Source organism: Monodelphis domestica, chromosome 6 (assembly GCF_027887165.1).
Source record: "Monodelphis domestica isolate mMonDom1 chromosome 6, mMonDom1.pri, whole genome shotgun sequence".
Taxonomy (NCBI): domain Eukaryota; kingdom Metazoa; phylum Chordata; class Mammalia; order Didelphimorphia; family Didelphidae; genus Monodelphis; species Monodelphis domestica.
In genome coordinates this window covers 73168557-73191521 of record NC_077232.1, presented here as the reverse complement: position 1 = coordinate 73191521, position 22965 = coordinate 73168557, and the positions used below count along the sequence as shown (strand labels likewise).

At 36.3% G+C, this 22965-nt stretch overlaps 1 protein-coding gene and 1 long non-coding RNA gene across 5 annotated transcripts in view; one reads left to right on the top strand and one right to left on the bottom strand.

Annotated features, from left to right (window-relative positions):
• The window catches only part of GAK (cyclin G associated kinase), a 113726-nt gene that overhangs the window by 23051 nt on the left and 67710 nt on the right, over positions 1-22965 (top strand). For 2 of the 3 annotated variants that reach the window (XM_056802252.1, XM_056802253.1), the window contains exons 5-10: positions 7931-8073; positions 11413-11538; positions 14180-14269; positions 15617-15752; positions 18121-18233; positions 22231-22342. In XM_056802252.1, the coding sequence (XP_056658230.1) occupies positions 7931-8073; positions 11413-11538; positions 14180-14269; positions 15617-15752; positions 18121-18233; positions 22231-22342 (720 nt within the window). The remainder of the gene's footprint in view (positions 1-7930; positions 8074-11412; positions 11539-14179; positions 14270-15616; positions 15753-18120; positions 18234-22230; positions 22343-22965) is intronic. The other variant, XM_056802254.1, reaches the window with a different exon arrangement.
• The window catches only part of LOC103101431 (uncharacterized), an 83864-nt gene continuing 78768 nt past the window's right edge, over positions 17870-22965 (bottom strand). For both annotated transcript variants that reach the window (XR_008912794.1, XR_469310.3), the window contains one exon: positions 17870-18222. This is a non-coding gene — a long non-coding RNA (uncharacterized LOC103101431). The remainder of the gene's footprint in view (positions 18223-22965) is intronic.

Here is a 22965-nt window from a genome sequence, read left to right as displayed (position 1 = left end):
TGTCCATTTTATCCTCAATTCTGACTCACTCTAATAAATGTTAATTAAGCACTTTCTATGTGTAAGACATTCTGCTGAAAATGCTTTTGCAGTAAAGAACAAGCTTCATATGATTCTGATTTTACTTTTCTAAGAATATTTGTAAGTAAAGGAAATGAAAGTATTTATGAAAGAATACCTATAATCATAGTATAATATCCTTATGTTATTTCTAAATTTTCAAAAGCACAAGTCCACAAGTCATCAATTTATAAAATATTTTATAGAATTACCATATAATTTTTATTTCTATTTAAGCATTCTGAAAAGGAAAAAAATATAGACATACATATATAAGAAACAGACTGTTAATATCTGGCCTAATATTGTTACTCTTAGTTGAATGATGAAGACATAGAATACATGTTAGTATTGAAAAAATAAAACTTAAATTAATTAGGAAAACAATTATATGAAAAATAAATTAATAAATTTTACAAAAGAACACAAAGTGAACAGTTTTCAACTTGTGATGGATTCATGGTTAATCTCTTACAGAATTTTATTCTTAGATGAGATACTAAACACCATCTAAGCTAACTGCTACTTGAATAAGAATCCTCCCTCCAATGTACTTGAAGGCTTTAGATGTTTGGTCTAGTTTGAAATTAGATAGATTTTTCCTTTTGCTAAGAGTAAAGAGGGGTGGAAGCTAGGTAGCACAGTGGGTAGAGTGCCAGGACTATAGTCAAGAGGACCTAGTTTCAAATATGGCCTCAAACACTTCCTAGTTATGTGACCCTGGGCAAATCACTTAACTCCTGTTGCCTAGTCCTTGTTGCTCTTCATTCTTAGAGTGGATAATAACATAGAAGGTAAGGGTTTACTTAAAAAAAAAAAAAGCAGCAAAGAGGACATTGTTTCAGGCCTCAGGAGGGACTTCTCTACTCTTGGTGAAAATGGTTCTCACATTCTCAAATGGGCATATTTTGAATGTGAACTGTGGATGCAGATATTTTCTATGCTCAATATGTGACAATAGAACATCGCAAAGGCCTCCCCGCCTCAACTGTTTTCTCTTTTTTTCAATCATTTTTTGTTTTGAAATGTATCCCATTCCCCTATCTATTAAGCTGTCCCAAAGAATAAAAGAAGATAATAAAAAGCATTTCAGCAAAACCAATAGGGAAGTGTATTTCCTCAACTCTTCTTCAGGTCCAAGTTTTTTGGTCATTATTATTTCATAGCATTTAGATGCATTTTGGGAAGAGATTGTTTCCATTTATAAATGCCTTTTAAATTGAAGACCTTTTTCAACATTTTATATCAGGTTCCCCCCCCCCCCCCCCCCCGCCTCCCCACAAATTAATTTTCCAGCATATTTCATTCTTCCTCCGTTTCTTTAACTGTTCTTGAGAATTTTGAATACCTCCTTTGAACCCTTATGAAGTCTCATCATATCATTTAGATTTCATTTTTGCAAGAAGAAATTGATGCCCGGAGAGCAAAAGACACTTATGGTCACATAGCTTGTTAGTACTAGAGCTGAATTTCCACCTCTGCTCTGGGCTGCTTCTCCAGTTAATGGAGTGTACTGCTGTTGGGAATGAAGTAGCTAAATAATCTACAATTCAAACTCTGGTCATGGAAAGTAAAAATAATGCTTCCAAATTATTTGTCAGCACAATAGTGGTCATTTTCTGAGCTAATAGGAATGATTTTTGATGTGAATTTTCTCAAGCCATATACAATTGATCTAATTTAATAAGGTGTGATATTTTTCAATTTTTAAAGAATTAGAATGATTTACACCAATGCTTCTTAAAAAGAACTGATCTATTCACTTATTCATTTCTGTAGCTGACCAGCAGCTACACAATATTCTTACATGGGTTGACTACCTGAAAAGGAAGCTGGGGACTGGGGGAATATGAGTGGAAGAGTTTAGAAATTAAGGGAGGACATAGAGGGGGAGAATAGACACAGTCTCTGGATTCATCAGCATAGTGCTCAGCCTGTCGATTGCTCCTCTGATGATATGAGAGAGAGGGAACTACAGGTGAAAACATTTTTATTGAAGTTTTGAGGAATGAGGAAGGGGAGATAGTTAATCAGACATGTGACGTGGTAGAGAATTTAGCATTAGCTTGGTAAACAACAACAAGATAAAAGAGATGGAGGCTAAGACAATGTAGTAGCCAGCACCCCAGCCCAGAGGTTCATTTGACCATCGGACTTCAAATGTGGGGAAGGGGTCAGAATACCACAAGATTTGAGCCCTAATTCAATGCAAGGATCCAGAAATCAATTATGTGAAATATATCCACAAGTCTGGTACATGAACTCATTGCCTATAAGAGTTAGCTATTGAATGCATCTTTAATACTTTCATGATTTGTTAATACTTGGAACCCTACAATTTCCATTCAGTCTCTATGGCTCTGACCTCGTTTCTCTTAGGAGTGGTTTTCAGGCAGTTTAAATTTACCTTTTTTCCTCTATTGGGAATTTTAATAAAGGATTAGGGTCAATTAACTCATAATTATTGATGTTCGTGTATGTGTGTGACCCACACATATACACATTTATAAGTGTCAGTTGTTATTTTATGGAGTACAAAGTTGAAAAAGTTCAAGGAACATCCCAACCTAGAAATGTGTAAGAACTTCTGAATTGCAACAGTTCTCTAAAAAATGTTTTGTGATTCTCATATTCTTCTAAAGGACTTTGGAGTCTAGAATATGGCAAATGACTTGCTTCTTTGGGGGTTCCATGCTGTCTGACTCATTTTCCTTGTGGTTAGATTTAGAATCCTGTTGAGAATGGTGTCACTTATCATTATATAAATTATCTTTTAAAAAAAGTTATTTAGCAATTATATAGTTACTGAACACTTAGATTCATGGTTCTGTGGTATGCATTTAGGACCAGTTTTGTGTGTCTGAATTACATCTCCCTTGAAAGCCATTGTTGCTGGCCTGAATCCAAGGGGAAAGCTTTCATCCTTTTGTATCCTATAATTGTTGGTGATATCCGAACGCAGTTCTTTCATTACTTTGCCCTAATTAGATAGCTTGGATTCTTGTTCTTTGTTGTCCTCTTTTGACTGTTGTTGGTCTTTATGAATGCCTTTAGCTTTACAAGAGTTTCTGTTTTTCTTCAAAGTTATCTATGGAAATAACCATCTCTACCACTTCCCCCCATTCCCAAATCATAGACTTGTTTGTCCCAAGCCTCAAGTAGTTCCCCACTATTTACTATTTTTAAAAAAAAGTGTTTTCTTTTGGCTTATCATTTTAAATTTGAAACATATCCTTCTCATTTCAATGAGCTATCCCCAAGTTTGATGTTGTTTTACATGTTTGTTCACATTTCTTAAAGTTTTTGTGTATCTTGTTATTCTCTTTCTTTTGTTGCTTTGGTTTTCTTTACTAGCCCATAGGAGTAGTAGAAGGCACTTGGAGGAAGAAATAAGAAAAGAGAAAGCTATCAATAAACTACAAACTGATTAATCAATCCGTAACAATCCAGATTAATAAACCATGGTTCTGTGCCCATGCCTCATAGAAATCAGGGTGGGTTCATGAGTGAAGAGAAGAGGTATAGAACCAGGACTTCTGCCTTCTTTACATTATTTTTATAATATGGTGATAAAGTAGTTCAAATAATGCTTTGTTCAGAATTCAGAGCCCAAGGAACTGAAAAGTTCCCTGTCTGGGAGGGGGTTGTGGTGAGCCTTGCTATTTGGAAGGGATCCTAGGTACTAAGCTGTAGATAAAGCTAAAAGCTTTGAATTTCTTTTAAAAGTAGCGAGAGAGTTGAGTTATGGTCATTCCTCAAGTATTGTACAGCATTATAGTTTAGGAGAAATAAGCCTATGCCACTGTGATTTGTCTGCTTGGACAGTGCCTTTCTTGAGATATCTGTCCAAATGGTCAGGGATAGCCTAGATATGTAATGTTAAGTTACTGTATCCTAATGGAGAATAGTTAATTTAGAAATTTAGACTTGACTTTACCTCTTCCATAGCCCAATTTCCAACATAGTAGCAACCCTGAAAGTGGTACAGTTATTGGGAATGAGGAACACACATATACCTTGTGCCCATTTTTGTTCAATTGATTTTATGAGGCAATGGATTAATTACAAATCATATTTGTAAAAGTAATTAATATTTTTGTCAGTTATTCACTATCTAATATGAGTTAAAGGTAATAAAATCATAGGTCTTAGATTTGGAATGCACCTAGTCCAGCCTCATTTTACAATTATGGAATCTGAAGGCCAGAGATGTTAAATGATTTTCTCAGATCACACAGAATCATCAGAGGATCTGTTTGAATCATCAGAGGATGATAGCATATGAATTCATGAAAAGGAGTTCAAACACTTCCCTTGCATCAGAAGTCTGACCCTCTGACTTGAAAGATTTAGCTTTTTCTACCTTGGCCCCAATAATGACACCTCATTTTTATAAGTCCTTTCTCAAAACACTGAGGAGTTGGTAGTGAAAGTATAATTATTTTCTCTTATTTTACAAATAAGAAAAATAGCCTTAGGCGAGGATAAGTGACTTTCTTATATCCTTATTAGGTATTATGATGAGATTAGAACTCTGGCCTTTTTGACTCTTCTTTTCCCACTAAGCTATGCTGCCTCTACTGTATCTATGTGTTTAAGCTTAGGTATTTGACTCTCTACCAGTACCTGATTTTCATAGTGAAATGTTTAAGTAATTTTTTGGAAATAGAATACATCCATTTTCCCTGATTGATACACTAGTTTAGGAAAGAATTACTTTTTGCCTGGGATATTTTGGTAGCTTCCTAATTGATCTCCATGCCTTAAGTATCTCCTTTCTCCTTCCTTTGAGGTATCTGATGGTGTAGTAGATAGAGCATTGGGCTCAGAGTCAGGAAGACATGAATTTAAATCCAACTGGGCAAGTCACTTAACCTTTGCTTGCCTCAGTTTCCTTATCTGTGAAATACAGGTAATAGTAGCACCTACACCTTAGAGTTGTTGTGAGAGTCAAAGGAGATATGTTTTTTTAAGTTCTTAATATAGTGCCTGGCACATAGTAAGCACTATATAAATGCTCTTTTCCCTCTTTTTTCTTCCTCCCTTCCTCTTCCAATACATTCTAACCTCAGTGATATTCTATGAGCATAACTTTGACCATGTAATTTCTGTGCTCAATAAATTCTACTGATTCCTTGTTACCTCTAAGAAGAGATACTAATTTCTTTGTTTGGCTTTCAGGGCCCTTCAAAACCTTGCAGGTTATCTTTGCAGGCTTATTGCATATTCCTTACCTTCATGAACTCTTCCATTCAGCCAAACTGGCCATTTGGTGTTCCTCATAACTGACATTCCATTCCTCCCCTTTCCATTTCTTCTTTGCACAAGCTGTTCTCTGGGCCTAGAATGAACTCCCTTCCTACTTTTGTGCCTTAGGATTGCTAATTCCCTCCTAAATTTAGTTCAAATAGTCCATTCTGCATGAGGCCTTTCCTGATGGCCCCGGCTGTGTCTCCCTTTCTATCCTGTTTTCTGATTTTTATTATGACTGTATATTGTGTCTACTTATATGTTTTACTTATATTTGGTGTCTTTCTCAATAGAATGTAAGTTCCTTTGAGACAGGGATTTTTTTCATATTTGTTTTTATATCCTTGGCACTTAGGAGGTACTTAATAAATGCATTGTTTGATCCTCCTGAAGGTAGAATGAAGGACTAACTTACAGACCTCTCCTGAGCCATTTCCTTCTCTATCTTGTTTGTTCCTACCTCCTGACCTTCCTGATAACCAATTTCATAAAAATAGCCCTTTGAAACCAATTGAAAATATACAGAGAGGTTAGACATTTAGCTGACCGTTGGAGTGTGTGGGTGGGAGGAAAAAAGAAAGGGGGTGTGATATCGGTATTGCTCCAGATCCCTTTAAAAAAAAAAGGAATTGTAATAGTAGGGGCAGCTAGGTGGCTTAGTCGGTAGAGATCCAGGCTTGGATCCCAGAAGTACTGGCTTCAAATGTGGCCTCAGATATTTCCTAGCTGTGTGACCCTGGGCAATTCATTTCCCTAGCCTTTTTATTGCTCCTCTGCTTTGGAGCTGATACTTAATATCCATTCTAAGGTAAGGGTTTTTAAAAAAAACCCCAATATTTTTCATTGTTCTAGAAAAGTTATGCTTTCATAGAATTAAGAATATTAGTTATATAGTTTGTTGACCTCATGATTAGGAGTAATAGTACTTTTTGGTTACAAAATGCTTTCATTTATGTTATCTTGTTGCTCCTCACACTAACCTTGTGAAGTAAGTGGTGTAAGTAGTATTTTCTTCATTTTATAGGTCAGCACCTTGTGATTCAGTGCAATTAAGTGACTTACAGCCAGGAAATTTAAATGGTGATACTGGGATTCAGACCCAGTACTTGGTGACTCTTCTCTTGGAATTAGACATTGCAGTGTTGTTGCTTCAACTAGATCATGAACTGAACTACCAGAACCAACTGTATCATATATCTTGTATCTTCCCCAAGCGCTGAGATTAATAGGGTTTGCATGTAGCAGGTGCTCCAAGTTGGCTTGTTTTGCATTTCCCTGGGGCTCTTGCCCCAGGAGGAGCACAGTCGACTTTTTGCCTTCATAATTAATTATGGAAGGTAATTTAAAAAACAAAACCAAAACCCTTACCTTCCATCTTAGAATCAATACTGATGTTGGTTCCAAGGCATAAGAATAGTAAAAACTGGGCAATGGGGGTTAACTGACTTGCCCAGGGTCATATAGTTAGTAAAGTATTTGAGGTAAAATTTGAACCCAGTACCTTTCATCTCCAGATCTGGCTGTCTATCCACTAAGCCAACTAGCTGCCCTATTGAAGGTCATTTTTTAGCATTCTCAAAACTCCTTTAAGATTCAGAAAGCATTAGCCCATTTTAAACAAGTCTGATCATGGACATTTTTTTAGTTCCCTGATAGAATTTTGTTTTGATGACACTTGAACTTGACAGGTTGTATCTTATCCTTATTGAAATGGAAACCTAGGATAGAACTTAGAGGGGTAGAAGATCACCTGGTATCTGTAGCCACATTTGTAAATAAGGAAGCTGAAGCCAGGAGAGGTTATGATTTGCCCAAGGCTTGTACACTTAGCTATAAGGCACTGATCTAATGTTTATATATGTACATTCACCTCTCTCTCTTTCTCTCCCTTTCCTCCTATCTCCCTCACTCCCTCCTCTCTCCTCTCTTCCTCTCCCACACCCCCACCTCTCACTAGATAGATATCAACATATAGCTAGAGTACAGAATTGAGTAAATTTTATAAAATATTCTAAAGCAAATTCTGCCCTTCTACATGTCCAGTGCTGTTCCATGTTCATGCCTTGCTTATATTATTTTCTATGCCCTTTCCCTTTTATTTACATGCTATCTGTGCTGTAAGAATCAGCTTAACTGCTTCTTCCACTAGCTCCTATTGATATTATTTTTCCTTCTCTTCACATGTTTCACATCACATTTGATTCATGTTTGTCTGGTATACTTAAGGATGATTTAGTGTTATGTACACATATTGTATTACACACATATACACACATTTTGTATTTTACTTACACACACACACACACACACACACACACACACACACACACACACACGTGCACACGCATCACTTTCCTGTACTAGATTGTGAGCTCCATGAGGGCAGGGACCATGCCTTATTGAATCTTTATATTTACCCCAGTGCTTAGCATTGTTATTGTCTACATAGTAGGTACTTAAATACATATTAAAGTTAGAAGTGATTAGATAGTGCTTGTAGGACTATAAAGTTAAAAGGGAGCCAGCCAGTTATATCGGACATCTTCATTTTCTGGAAAACAATTTATGGGATTCCCATCTGCATAGTGATATAAATTAAATTGATTGTTTTTTATAATAGGGCAACTGGTCGAATTCTTAAAGAAAGTTGAATCCAAGGGCCCTCTCTCCTGTGACACGGTTTTGAAGATATTTTATCAGACATGCAGAGCAGTACAACATATGCATAAACAGAAGCCCCCTATTATCCATCGGGATCTCAAGGTACATATAGCATTTAAAAATCAGAGATGCGAAAATTGTTATTAAGAGAGATTATTCTCTCTGTGGATTTTTGGAAAAAGGCTAAATGTTTCCAATGATGCTTCATTCATCTTCAAGGCATTGAAGAATGAGGGGTTGCACAGAAATGAATTTGCTAGAAAACTGAAGCTCAGTCCTTTGTAATGCTGAAATTAATTTGGTTTTTGACCATTTTAAACTTATTTCTAAAATATATTATGTACTTTCTGACTTCATTCTTCAATGATTTTTGAGTATGTCAACTTTTATTGATTGCTTAGGGTCATAATTTATAAACTTCCATAATTATATTGTATAATAATAAATCAGTAAAGTCTATCTGGGACTTATGAGAAGCATAGGATCATTTGCCTCCGCATTCAGTGTTCCTGTCCTGCATTTATAGTTCATAGAGATAGGGACTATTCCTGTAATTTCATGGATAGTGAGAATTCCTGGATGAGGACCCTCTTCCTTTCAGTGCAGGGCAGCACTTTTTCACTTCTAGTCAAGGAAAGCTACCTACTTACCCCTTGAGGTGGCTTGCTTTGCTCAGAGTCCCATAGTCAGAATGCTGGTTCCAAGATGACTTCTCAGTTCACTCTGACAATCTATAAGCACCTTGAGATAAAAGATCATTTCAGTTCCTCTATTTATATTCCTAGCACCCAACATAGCAACTGGAGCATAGAAGGAACCTAATAAATCTTACTGATTGATGGATATTTTATCATTCATGCCCATTCTTCAATTTCCCATCTGTTTTTTGAGCTGTTACACTTTGCTTTCTTTGAAACACTTTCCCATCTGCTTTCTTCCTATTTGGAGCAGCCAGTTCTCTCCTGAGGCTGGGAGATAGACTGGGTGCCTGCCTTTTGTTTTTTTGATCTTTTCTCCATCTCTTTTTTCCTGCTGGGGTTTTCCTGGTCTTCAGTTCTCTCTAGCGTCTCTGTATGCCTTCCTTTGTGCTAGTACATTTCCTTTTAGCTTTTTACTGTTTTAAAATCAAGGAGTCTTTCCCTTCCACATTCATTCAGCCTGCTCCTCACCACTGCCTTCTGGATCATCTCAGAACCCAAAGTCTTTCGAACTGTTTTGTGACACCACTCTAGTTGTTTCTACTAACATTTTATTCTTACTTTTTTTATCAGCAAGCACCTGTTCTCCTCTTGTCTTCTTTTTGGTCCCTTTAAAGGAATACTCAGGTCCTCAGCTGCATTAGCACCTGACTTTTGCTTCATGAAAGAGAAGAGAGGTAGAAATTGCCACAATTCTAAACAGAAATGCTTTGTTTTAGGGGGCAGCTGGGTGGCTCAATGGATTGAGAGCCAGGCCTAGAGATGGGAGGTCCTGGGTTCAAATCTGGCCTCAGACACTTGTGACCATGGGCAAGTCACTTGACCCCCATTGCCTAGCTCTTACCACTCTTCTGCCTTGGAGCCAATACACAGTATTGACTCCAAGACGGAGGAAGGTAAGGGTTTTTTAAAAAAAGAGAGAGAGAAATGCTTTGTTTTAGTATGGAAAGTTGGTGAGTCTTGACTTAATGAGGCAGATATTAACAACTTGCCCATGCTGCCTAGTTAGATGACACTATAACCTCTTTGGTGGCGAGAGAGACCCTGGGATGGGGGTGGGGCAGTATTGCTGTGTATGCCAGAAGAGGAATCTAGAAGCAGACTGGCACTGTCTTTTTGATCAGATAGACTGGGTCTATCTGATCATATTGCCTTTTGAAAGAAATTTTGTCTTTAAAATGGACCTAGAATGTGTAAAAATGTGACCAATTATCTCTCATTTTTAATATTTCCAAGTCTGATATCATTTTTGTTGTGAGGAAGATACAAAAGGCTTTAAATTCAAGTGCTAGAAGCTAACTGAAAGTATTTACATTTTAGCCAGAACCTGAAGTATGTTTATATTTACATTCTATGTTCAATTTTTTTTTGTGTCCCTCTCCTACATGTATGATAGATCTAATTGCTAGCTAAGAGGACAACAATGAATGCACCATATGATCATTTCCCAAATAATATTGGTGACTGTTATTTTAAGCTTTTTATCTCTTTAAAATGGAGTTGAATATATTTGAGGAAGTGCCATGCCAGAGAGTTTTGATATAAAGCTGATTTTTATTTCACATTCCTCTGAATTCAAGTATTTTGAGTAGTGGTCAGGTATGGCTATCTCCTAGATCACCAGTGACTCTTGTAGTACTTTGGGTTCACATCTTGGGTATTTACCCAAGTGTGCTTATGCAGAGTTGTACCTTTGCCCCAGTTTTCTCCTGGCCTGTAAGACAAAGGAGTTTTTCTTCTATCTTCTCTTTCCTTATAGGTCAGGAAGAAATAACATCAGATCTGCCTTTCTTTTCCATCTCTCCTTACTCAGCACAACCAAGCCTTCTGATGGTCAAAGTTCATTTATGGGACTTTGCTTAGTCCTAGAGGCCATCATTTGAAGAGGAGTAGGGTTTCTCCTTCCTTCTTGTTGTCACTCCCAGGGATTGTTTTTGTGTTCTCAGTCCATCATCTTACACTATATATATATATATATATATATATATATATATATATATATATATATATATATATATATATATGTATGTATAAATAAGAGAGGTCATAAATAATTTACATTTTAGGTTTAAGATGAATCTTTTTCCTTACTTGTGATATGCTTCTGGAGGAAAGGAACTTTATTTTTGGGAAAGAGCATATCTAAGGAGAAGAAAGCAACTCTTGTTTTAGAGAGAGGGAAATTTTCAATGTCATTACAAAGAGTTGCTTTAGATTTAATGTTTTCAATAACTATGGTCCATTTGATGTTTTGGTCCAACTTATTTTGCTTCCTCTTTGGATGAAAGAAATCAAGTTTGAGAAAATTCCAGGGACCCACCTTGTGACCTTTTCCTTCTTGACTCTTTTTTACCATGGTCACACTTTGTTTTATGTCCCACCCAAAGTCACACAGTTTATAATACCTCTGGGTATGTCCAGGCCTCCCCTTTATCCACATATACTGCCTTGGGGTGTCAGAGTTTTTTCATCTGCAGATCATAGTTTCTGTCAATGGCTTTGCAAAGCTTTCTGTAAACATGAATTATTACTACTACTTTTCTTAATATGTGCTCTTGGGCAGTGACTAGTCCTAGAGTTGGACTGTTTTAGAGTAATGAGGAAGAGGTGACTTCTCAGATGTCAGCAATATAATAAGTTATTTTTTAAAATTGGTATAATTTAGTTTATATTTTCTAAGTTATGATTTATCTTATAGTTTTCTAATTTAATAAATACTTAAGATATTTATAAAAATTTACAGGTTGAAAATATGCTGATTAGTAATCAAGGAACAATTAAACTGTGTGATTTTGGCAGTGCTACGACCGTGTCACATTATCCTGATTATAACTGGACTGCTCAGAAGAGAGCAATGGTTGAAGAAGAGGTAAGAAATTGTCACCCTAAGTATGCATTTATAATTAGAGGAAGAAGGGTTGTGTGTAAAAAAAAAAAATTATTTGATTCTTATTGCCTTAGTTGTCTGTTCCATCCAAACAGTAGTTTAAACAATTACATATGGAATTAACCCCAAATATGAATACAAAATTATAGGACTATCATTTTAACAAATCTAACAGATGCTAATGAATGTCTAGAAGAGGAAACTGATCACAAAGAGCTAGCATGCCATTATTTTTTTTAACCCTTACCTTCCATCTTGGAGTCATACTGTGTATTGGCTCCAAGGCAGAAGAGTGGTAAGGGCTAGGCAATGGGGGTCAAGTGACTTGTCTAGGGTCACACAGCTGGGAAGTATCTGAGGCCAAATTTGAACCTACAACCTCCCATCTCTAGGCCATCTCAATCCACTGAGCCACCCAGCTGCCCCCTAGTATGCCATTATTAACAATAGGTCATGCCAGACCAAATATATTTCCTTTTTTTTGACAGGATTATATTAAACAAATAGAGAAGAACAAAGCTGAAGATAAAATTTACCTGGATTTTAGCAGAGCATTTGATATAATCTTTCTTACTACTGAAATTTGATAAACTAGTTGATTGAATAGTAGTCATTAATTGTTTGATGCACATGTCATAGGAAGATCAGTAGATTGCCCTTGGAACCTGTTCTTGTCACTGTGCTGTTAAAACATTTTTTATCAGTGATTTATTAGTGATGTCAGTGATAAGTGACATGCCTAATAGATTTATAGATGTCCCAAAGCTGAGAGAGATAATTAAACATGTCAGAGTTAAGATCCAAAAAGATCTTGATAGGGTAGGGACAGGAAAAAGAACAGAAAGTCAGTGGAGTCCAAATTGACTCATAGAGAATCAGGTTGAGGCAGCAATACTCAGTTTAGTTTGAGACCTTATTTTTGGACATGCCCAGTGTGTGAATCTATTTTGTTAGACTGAATATGTTTATATCATTTTTTTGTTTGTTTTATTTTGTTTTTCCCAATGTATGTTAGAGCAAGAAATGGAGGTGAGAGGGAGAGAATATAGATCTGAAAATGAAATAGAATTGAATTTTTAAAACTACAGAATTTGAATTTCTTTTTTAAAGCATTTGAAATTCAATAAAGAAGATCATGTTTCAGAATGCAAAAGAACTTTAAAAATTGTATTTACAGAAAAAGTAAAGACTTCCAGACAAGAACTGACAAAGATTCAATGAAAAATATTTGCCAGTGTTTTTAGGTTTGGCCTGATAACTTAAAAGTCTAAAGAAGAAATGATGATTGTGTAACTCTACATATTGGACTAAATAATGATGATGACTCTAGTGGCTAAAATTGATTCTCATTACATGATACCTCCCCCACCCCCATTATGTCTTTTTAGTTAAACAAAAAACTCTTACCTTCCATCTTAGAATCAATACCATATATTGGTTCCAAGGCAGAAGAGTAGTAAGGGCTGGGCAGTGGGGGTTAAGTGAGTCGTCCAGGGTCACACAGGTAGGAAGTGTGTGAGGCCAGATTTTGAATCTAGGACCTCCTGTCTCTAGGCCTGGCTCTCAATCCACTGAGCTACCCAGCTGCCCCACCCCCCCAATTATATCTTCTGATCATACATAATTTTGATAATGCACTAGTCATTGCTTATAATATGCCACAGTTTACTTATGTCCCTCATGCATTATGTTATTACCCTTTGGTTTGTCATTTTAGTTTTTTCTCTGATCATGGGATACCATAATTCTTAATACCTTTTCTCTATTGTTTCAATTTATCTTGTATATATATCTTATTTATACATAGTTTATTTGCATGTTGTCTCCCCCCATTAGATTGTGAGGCTTTTGTGAGCAGTCTGTTTTTTTGTTTTTCTGTGATTTCCAAGAATTTGGCTTCATGCCTACCGTATAATAGGAGCTCAATAATTGTTTGACTGTCAAGTTCACAGTGAGAATTTTGTTTTATAATAATGGAATCATAGCAGTGAGTGGTTTGGTATTTTTGAAGGACTACACATTGCAAATGCTTGTTTTCTTCTGATGCCAGTGTTTATCCTCATTTTGCTTATTTACTAGTGTAAGCATAGGTACCTGTACTAGATTTATCCTATATCAGTTCATTTATAAAAGACTTTGTCTACTTAGACATGTTATTCTCCTCTACTTTAAGATAATCTGATGTCAAAATTGGAGCAGACATATTTGGAGAGGAATAATTGTCTTTTACAAAAGGATTCTTCACTCATAAGAAAATTTGTTGGAGGATTCTTTTAAGCAGGAACATTACCCTGTTGTACTTGCAGCAGTCTAGACCTGAGGTTCATAGATACAGATTCAAAAAGACTAGTTACTTGAGTGTTTATATTATTGGTTGTAATATTTACTTTTACTGTAAACTTAGTAGAAATGAAATGAATGCTTGTAAAAATTGATGACCCTATAGTAAAAAATAGTAGTCTAAGCCAGAACTTGAACAACGTAAGATATGGGCTAATAGGAAATCTAGAAACTCCCTTGGCTAAGGACTCCTTCATTGTGTTGGGTTCATTTTTAGAAATTAAGATGTTATTTCATGTGTAATTTTACCTGTTAAGAATAAAATGTTTGAATTTGTCACTAGATCACAAGGAATACAACACCGATGTACAGGACACCAGAAATAATTGACTTATATTCAAACTTTCCAATTGGGGAAAAACAAGATATCTGGGTAAGATGTGGTGTTTCTTCATGTGAACGGGTGCCTTGAAGGTAGCACTGAATAATTTTGATGCTTATGCTCCCATGGCATCAGAGTTATCAAGCACCCACATGCTTCCCTATGTTCATATGTCTGCATGAATGAGAATGAGATTTGGAGTTATAGTCCAAAGCCCTGCTGTTCTGCTTGCCTCTCTAGGATTGGCTCTCTTTGATTGGTAGGATATTATCAACTGATTATGTACAATGTTGGGTTTGGGACATAGTTGGTAACATCATTAGGTCCTTAAGGATCATAGGCCATCCTAAGTTTGGCCTTATTTCTGATTTCTCTGTAATAGAGTGTATTAGTGCACATATGTATATAAGTGTATATACACATGCAAACTTTCTCTTTAAATGCTGAATTTTTATTAAAAAGTAATTTAAAAGTGACACTTTTATAGTTTTCCTTCAGTCAGCTTGATCAGAGGAGTTCCAATGATACTCCTTTTGTCATTTTACACAGGTCTGATTGAATTATGAGAAAACTGGTGGAAGAGAGACATGCTATCTATCTAGTGTGATAATGACTGCCTCTTACTATGTAGTAATGAATCTGATTTTGGCTTTAAGAACCACAGTCATGGTAACATAAATTATCCATGGCCATAATCATGGTTCTTAAAGACAGAGACAGGATAGTCATTGTTACATTTCAGAGGAACTGTCATCAGAATGTGGTCTAATATCACTCTATTCCCTAAAATTCCATCTATATTAAAAAGAAAAAAAAAAGCTAAAAATGTCCAGATGTTGCCATCAAGCTCAATTATCCTCAACTTTGGAATTTAAGAACCTTAAATAAAGAGGAACTCTATATTTTATCATTAGAAGGAAGACCATGTAATAGACACTTAAGATGTAGCAGAATAACTCTGGACTTGGAAGGAAAGAGTCCTAAGTTTGAATTTTAACTGTGTGTGACAATAGAGCTTTGATTTCCTCCTTGGTAAAGTGGAAATGATCCCTGCAGAAAAGTGCAGAAACTTGACAAGCTGAGTCTTAAGTAGTTTAATTAGCAACTTTTCTAATTACCCTGGTACTTTGTAGGAACATTAAATTGATGTTTATAATATGTTGTGTTTGTACCTATCAAAGGAAGAGTATTTTATTGAATGGTGATTGCCACCTTGAAAGCTACCTGAAAGGAATGAGTGTTGAGGTATCATGGACTGGAGTAATATGTAATCAGAAAGATATGGTGAATTAATAATTAACATTCTTTTTATAGACTGTTATTTGAATAGGCTTTACTATTTGTACTCTAGCTTCTATGCACTAGTGATCTTCTCTGTTTCCCCCAATTTTTGAATAGGCCTTGGGCTGTATCCTATACCTCTTGTGCTTCAGGCAACATCCTTTTGAAGATGGAGCAAAACTTCGGATAGTTAATGGAAAATACTCAATCCCACCAAATGACACAAGATACACAGTTTTTCATGATCTCATTCGTAAGTTGAAAAATCTAACTTTACAATAGACAATGTTTTTAGACATTTGGGAGGGACTCCAGAGGAAAGGCTGAAGTCAGTATGGTTAAGGCTTCATGGGCATCTCTTAGAAGCCTAAAATTTTCTGAAGGCCAAGGAGTTGAGAACCCTTGTTACCCCTCTGCTACATGGGTTGTTGTTTTTTTGTTTGTTTTGTTTTTGTTTTTTTGTGCCTTTGGGCTTTTTGAATGAAGAAGTAATAGAGGCAATGGCCACAGGTCAGGCAGTAAGGTTGTAGGAGAGCACAGAGTAGCATTGTGAGGTTTTCTACTACCAACATCAGTTGGAAATTCCTTAGAATGTTTCAGATTGCTCCTTCATGATATCATAGTGTGGATCCAACTCTTACAGGTTTTAAGAATGTTCATGTCTTAAAGTAGGATTTAAGTAGATGGAGGCTGGGGAGGGGGTGGGCAGAGCAGAGCATGGATGGAAGATGTGAATGTTCAACCCAATGATATGGGAAAATGAACTCATGAATATTTGAGTAGACTGTTTGGGTTGGAATATGGATTATAAATAATTATAGAATATTAATGTTGGAAGCAATCTCAGAGAATTTTCTTCTGTTGTCTTCTACTTAAAAACCTCCAGTGATAAGAACTCTCCCCAGAAGAAGTAGTTTATTCTACTGATGAACAGTTATAATTGTGAATCATTTTTCCCCTTGATTGAACTGAATTCTGAATGTCTTAACTCCACAGCTTAATCTCTTCTACTTATGCTACTTCCTGGATCTTGATACTCTATGGGACCAAGCAGAGCAAGTCTTCCCATTATAGTAGTTTTTTTTAAGTACTTGTAGATTTGAAAAATAGGCTCTTAAAATCTTCTATTTTTCAGGATAAACAATTCAATTTTTTGTAATTCCCCTCCCATTTTGGCCCAATTCCTTTGGACACACTTTTGTCAACTACTCTTCCTAAATAGAAATGACCAGAACTAATGGGATGGAGTTTAAACTAAAACTCATTAAAAGTATTCAGTACTTAAACATCTAGTTGAAGAATCCTATTCCCATAGTATGTGTGTCCCTCAAAATACTGAAAGTCAGGGAATTACTTGGCACTTTGATCTAGAACAGCTTCAGTTACAGGCCTATAATTGGATTAGAGTAGTAGGGATTTTTTTTTTTTGGTCAGCCCTGCCCTGCTAGCTGTTATGGCTTCTGCTTCTGTGGTTCCATATGGGATGGAAGGGAAGTAGGCTGAATAGACTGGCAGGCTCTACCAAGTCTGTTTGCCAACGTCTCGCCACTGCCTGGTCTTGTTTTTTCTGTAAACCTGGCTTTTAAAACTTGTGGAACAGAGTTGGGGAGAGGGGTTGAAAGTGATCTTTTTCTCTATTCTGTAATTCTACATGGATGAAGAGAATTAGCTAGGGACATTATGACCAAAGAAGGTTGTGGCATCTTTAGTAAGATACTGTTTATATTCCTAATTGTAGGGTGGTGTAGACATTTTTTTGTCTGAAGGCAAGAGAATGGATGATCTCTGATTTTATGGTCTGAATGAGGAAATTTGTTGGTTTAGAATTTATATCAACAGTTGAACAAGATAAAAGGGGAATAATAGGAAATTGGTTTTGCTATGCAGACAGCATAAAGCTTTGTGTGCTATATATTGAGAGGAGACCCTGTATTAAGGGGGAGAAGGGAGAACAACATGATCTTCTAGGTTTATCTTCACTACCTCCCCCCCAAGACCCCCCCCCCCCAAATAAACCAAAACAACAAAAAACAAACACTCTACAAACCCTCCACAAAGTATATATGTACATGGACACTTTGATATGACCCCTTTTAGGGGAAAAGGTCTCCAGTTCAGCATCTTTGAAGAACATACAATGCATTTAATTCACATTTAATCTTTTTAGAAAATAGGTGACACCAATGGATAGGAAGGAAGACCTGATTTCAAATTTGGCTTTAGTCACTAGCTAGGTTACCTTTACTTAATCTCTTTCAGGGTCATTTTCCTCATCAGCAAAATGGAGATAACATATACAACACTTTGTAAATCATAAAGTTTTATGTAAATACTATTATTATCATTTGAAATGCTTTCTATTTAAACAGGTTTTATTATCTTGTTAACATCTCCAACTTTATTACCTACATTGCTGTTAAATGAATATGTATCCTGTTCTATATGGGAATATCCTGAATATATTTTCAGATTTTTCTCTTAAATGTGAACTACTTGTTGTCATGCTCTACGCATCTTCAAAATTTGTACTCTTACTTTGTTGGGTTGATGATAATTGCTAGCTTCATCCTACTTGTTCTTTTTTCAGGACTGACATATCTAAAATATGCTTCTGTTTTAAGGTTCTACATTGAAGGTGAACCCAGAAGAAAGGTTGTCAATCACAGAACTTGTAAATCAGCTCCAGGAGATAGCAGCTGCTAGAAATGTAAATCCAAAGTCACCTATAACAGAGGTAAGAGACAGAGGTTTTAATTTTGCAATGAAATTTTAAAGTAGTGCTTAAACTTGAAGGTACAACTTTCTAAATAAGAAGTCTGCTTTCATATCAGTTTACCTCTCCTATCTAGTCCATTACTGTACAGTATCAATATCACATTCTTCACCTTTGCTTTCTAGACTTAGAATTGGTTGGAAATGCAAAGATAGTAAAAAACCTTATGAATGGGGGATTAGGGCAATTCTCTGGCTTAGGAAATGATGAGGTGCTACGGGTTGGGGGTGAACAGCTTGTAACCTAAGCTTATTTATTACCTCAGGTGCCTTTTAGTTATAACATCAGGCATGTGACCTGCCCATTTGCCTCTTTTCCCTTGTGACTTACAAGGAGTTACCTTAACTTTATTTTATTTATTATTTTCTGTAAACCCTTACCTTCCACCTTAGAATCAATACTATATATTTTTAAAGTTCTATATGCATCTGCAGAGATAAGCCTGGCAGCCCTTGTCCCTTTGTAAGAGTTTGGTTTAGTTGTGCTGTGGCCAAGGGCAGTCTGCAAACTTTGGTGATTGAGATAGTGAGGATAGAGGCTGACCCTTGTGCTATCCTCTGATCCAAGGGATGACGCTCATGGAAACTGGCTTAGTCCTGAAGCTACTCCAGTTTTAGGACTGCTCTGAGGCTGAGCTTTGAAGAGCCAGAACTGAAGTGATTGAATGATCAGGCAGCTCTCCGGTTCCCTCACTTTGCAAAGGCTGAGTTAGTATTGCTTAGGTCCCTGTGTCATTAGGGCACATCATCAATATAATATGGCTTTTGGGGGCTGTTCCATTTGATCAGCTTCTTATCTATTCAGAGAGACTTGTTTATCCCTTATTTATCAATCTTTCTAATGATCTTGTGACTTGGTGAATAGAATGCTGAGCTTAGAGCCAAGAAGACTCAAGTTCAGATCTGACCTTTTGTGATCTTAGGCAAATCACTTAACTTCTGTCTGCCTCAGTTTCTTCAACTGTAAAATGGGGATAATTATAGCATTGAGAAGATCAAATGAAATAATTTTTTAAAAAGTATTTAGCACAGGCCCTGGCCCATAGTAAGTACTATATAAATTCTTATTTCCTTCTTCCCCTCCTCCCCTCCTTTCTCCCCATCAGTCTCTATTTTTTAATTCACTGGGGACATACTCTCGCTCTGGGAGTGTTTCTGGGAAAGCTAGGAGAAGGAAAGCTTTATAACAACCCCTGTCATTGTCCTTGAAAGAATAATCCCAGCAGATGAACCCCTGTCAAACTTTATTTGGCAGCCAGCCTCCGGAAATTGTTGCTTTGGATCTTGGGTCTTGTCTTTTATTGTTAAAAATTTCCTTTGGATGATTGGAACCTCAGTGTTTTGGGTAGGTTTGCTGGTGAGGGATGTGAGCTGCCTTTATGAAAACACTGGAAGCAGTGAGTAGAATATATTCCTTAAATGCCCAAGTGTCCATTTTGTTGAAACCTCAGTGCAAATAGCATGTCTCTGTTGTAGAGAGAACCTGCATTTGATCAGGCAGGTACTGATTAACAATATCCATCCTTTATAGCACTTCCTGTTTTTCTGAACATCTTTCCTATGAGAAACGCCCTCCTTTAATTTAAGATTCATTGGTTCATAGGCTTAGAGCTCAAAGGGGCAGCAGAGGCCATTTAGTCAAAATCCCTTGTATAGTTGAAGAAACAGTCATATGCCACAACTTATTCAACTTTTCCCCAATTGATAAAATCCCTGCAGTTTCCAATTCTTTGCCACCACAGAAAAAACTACAATAAATAGTTTTGTGTATATATAGAGCTTCTCCCTCTCTCACTCCTCTTTAATACAAACCTACGAATGATATTCTGGATCAGAGAGCATGTGAAATTTTATAGCCCTTTGGGCCTAGTTCCAAATTACTCTCCAGAATGGTTGAATCAGTTCACAACTCCAGCAACAATGCATCAGAGTCCCAATATTCCCATATCCCCTCTAACACTGGACATTTTCCTTTTCTTTCATATTAGCCAATCTGATAGGTGTGTAAGGTAGTAACTCAGTTTGTTTTCATTTGCCTTTCTCTGATCAGTAAGTGATTTACAGCATTTTTTCATGACTATAGATAGCTTTGATTCCTTCTTCTGAAAACTACCTATTCATATCTTTTGGGATTAATAACTTGCTCTCCTTTGAAAAGAAAACAAAAAACTATAGTTAATTTAAAAGCCTGGATAATGATATAAACTGATGGTGAAAATTTTCATTATAAAGGAAATGATTTTGAACTACTTATTTATCATTTTTAGTACATAAATACTATTCTGTCCAGACTTGGGAACTTGAGAGAACTGTGTTTCATGTTTATTGAAGAAAGATTTTTTTTTTAGGTAGCAGCTTTATCATCTGTTGTTACTTCCATTATTAGAACAACTTTTAAGTCTAAGCAAGGATTTCATCTATATGAAAACACCGTATATAGATTTTCTTTTATGGTGAATTAAATCAGCAGAATTTTAGTTAATAGGTTTAATAGTGTTATGGTGGGATTTGGGGTGAGGAAAGAACATGAGGAAACATATAAATAAATTCTGATTTATTGTTTGGAAAGGGTAGGAAGGAATAAGGGTTTATGAATAAGCTTATACTTAATTTAAAAGCTAATATCTATAACTAACTAAACTATATTACTAAGCTAAACATTAACTTCCCAATATCCAAGTCTCACACCAGGAGTCCAATCAAATAAGGCCAGTATCTTAAGTTGATAGATATTCAAGTAGATCCAGAGATCTTCTCACTGATGCTGCCATCAGCCAGATCCAAAAACCTCTTTCTTCTTCTGGTCACAGGGAAAATCCTCTTCAAGCTGTAGGTCTTTCCAGGAGAGCAGACTCTGAGAAGAAATCACCATTGGGCATAGAATTTTCCCAGATCCCAAGACTCCCATGTGACCCTTAGTTACATGCTCTTGTCAATCATTCTCTAAGGTTGTATCTCTCAGTTTTTGCAACAGTTTTTGCAAACATTTCATCCTTTATCACAATAGGTAGAGTCATTATACCTAACTTGAAATCTTGAGACTAAGACTGGAATGGACTTGCGTGAAGTAAACTTGGAAAGTGTGATACTATCACCTAGCCCTATATTTTATTGTAAATAATTATTACTTTAATTTGGAAATCAGTGGACAGTAGACATTTATTAAATGCCTTCAATGTGCCAGACAATGTTCTAATCCCTGTGGATACAAATAAGAAAGATAGTCTCTTTTCCCTAGGAGTTTCTAATCTAATGGAGGAAGACAGTACACAAAAGGAAGCTGAAAAGGTGTGGGGGAGAGAGGAATGGTTCATTGCTTTGCCCTCCAGTTCTATCAGAAGGGAGAGCAATTGAGAGTATTGAGGTGGAGTTGAGGATCAAAGCTGACTCAAGCTTCAGGATGATGAGATTTCAAGTGATAAATTTATCCTGGGGAAGGCCAAATATTTTTTGAGCTATTGAAGCCAAGCAGAACAGCTGATCAGAAATGAAGTTTTATGTAGTTGGGGTCCTAGAATGGGGAATATTCTTATGAGTCTGGCAGGTCAAGTATTTGGGCATTTGATGAATGGAATGGAAATGGACTCTAAAAGGAAAACTAAGCTTGAGTGACCTGTCAGCCTAGCAGTACGCTGTCAGGATGCCACAGTTAATTACTAGCAGACCTTGGTGATGCTACTGGTAACTGTGCCCCCAGAATTACCAGCTCATTCTCATGGGGGCCTTTTTTGATTATAAAATGCTTGATTGGGCAAAGGATTCACTTTATCAGGATTAACTTTTTAGTCAGCTTTGCTAAAGGTATTCATTACTGTGTTGATGATAACCAACTTTATGGTATGGGAAAGTGAACTATAAGCATATTTTGTTGGTTGAATTTTGTTAATGCATCAAATTCATGAAAAAAAAACTTGAAAGTATGTGATGATAATAAATATGACAGTATTGACTCTTTTCAGCTTCTGGAACACAATGGCGGTTATGGAAATAATATGCAGCCTAGAGGTTCTCTCAATTCAGTGCCACAAGGTACTAAAGCTGTGGGGCAGCTCAGCAATGTGTATAGTGCAGGTATGTGTTCATATTAACACTCCATATTAACACTACCTTCTTTACATTCATACCATGTTCTGAATACTGACTATTTTTGTGAGCAGGGAATTATTTATTAAGCCAGATTTGATAACATTTTGAATGATGCTCCTTTGAGTGATGTTTGGTCATTCTAATTTTGATGTTGGTTTCCCTGTTGACCATCAGAAATTCCTTTTTATTGCTTAAAGTATCATTTTGGTGTAGAAGATCCTTTCAATTTTAAATGGGACAGGGCTTTGTTAAAATAAACCTTTACTTTTACTTTAATAACATTTTTTTACAAATTAATAATAATAATAATAATAGCTAACGCGTTTACTATATACTTGGCCCTGTGCTAAATGCTTTCAAATATTGTCTTAGTTGTTCCTTACAACAGCCCGGGATGGTAGGTGTTGCTATCCCCATTTTACAGCTGAGGAAAGAGACAAATCTCAGTTAAATGACTTACCCAGGGTCTAATAGCTGGTAAGTGTGTGAGACCAGACTTGAACTCAAGTCTTCCTGTCTCTAGGTCTAGTACTTATCTACCTGTACTACCTACCTCCATATTATTGTTAAGTACCATGAAGATAGGATTGCTTTAGCTTCCTATCTCC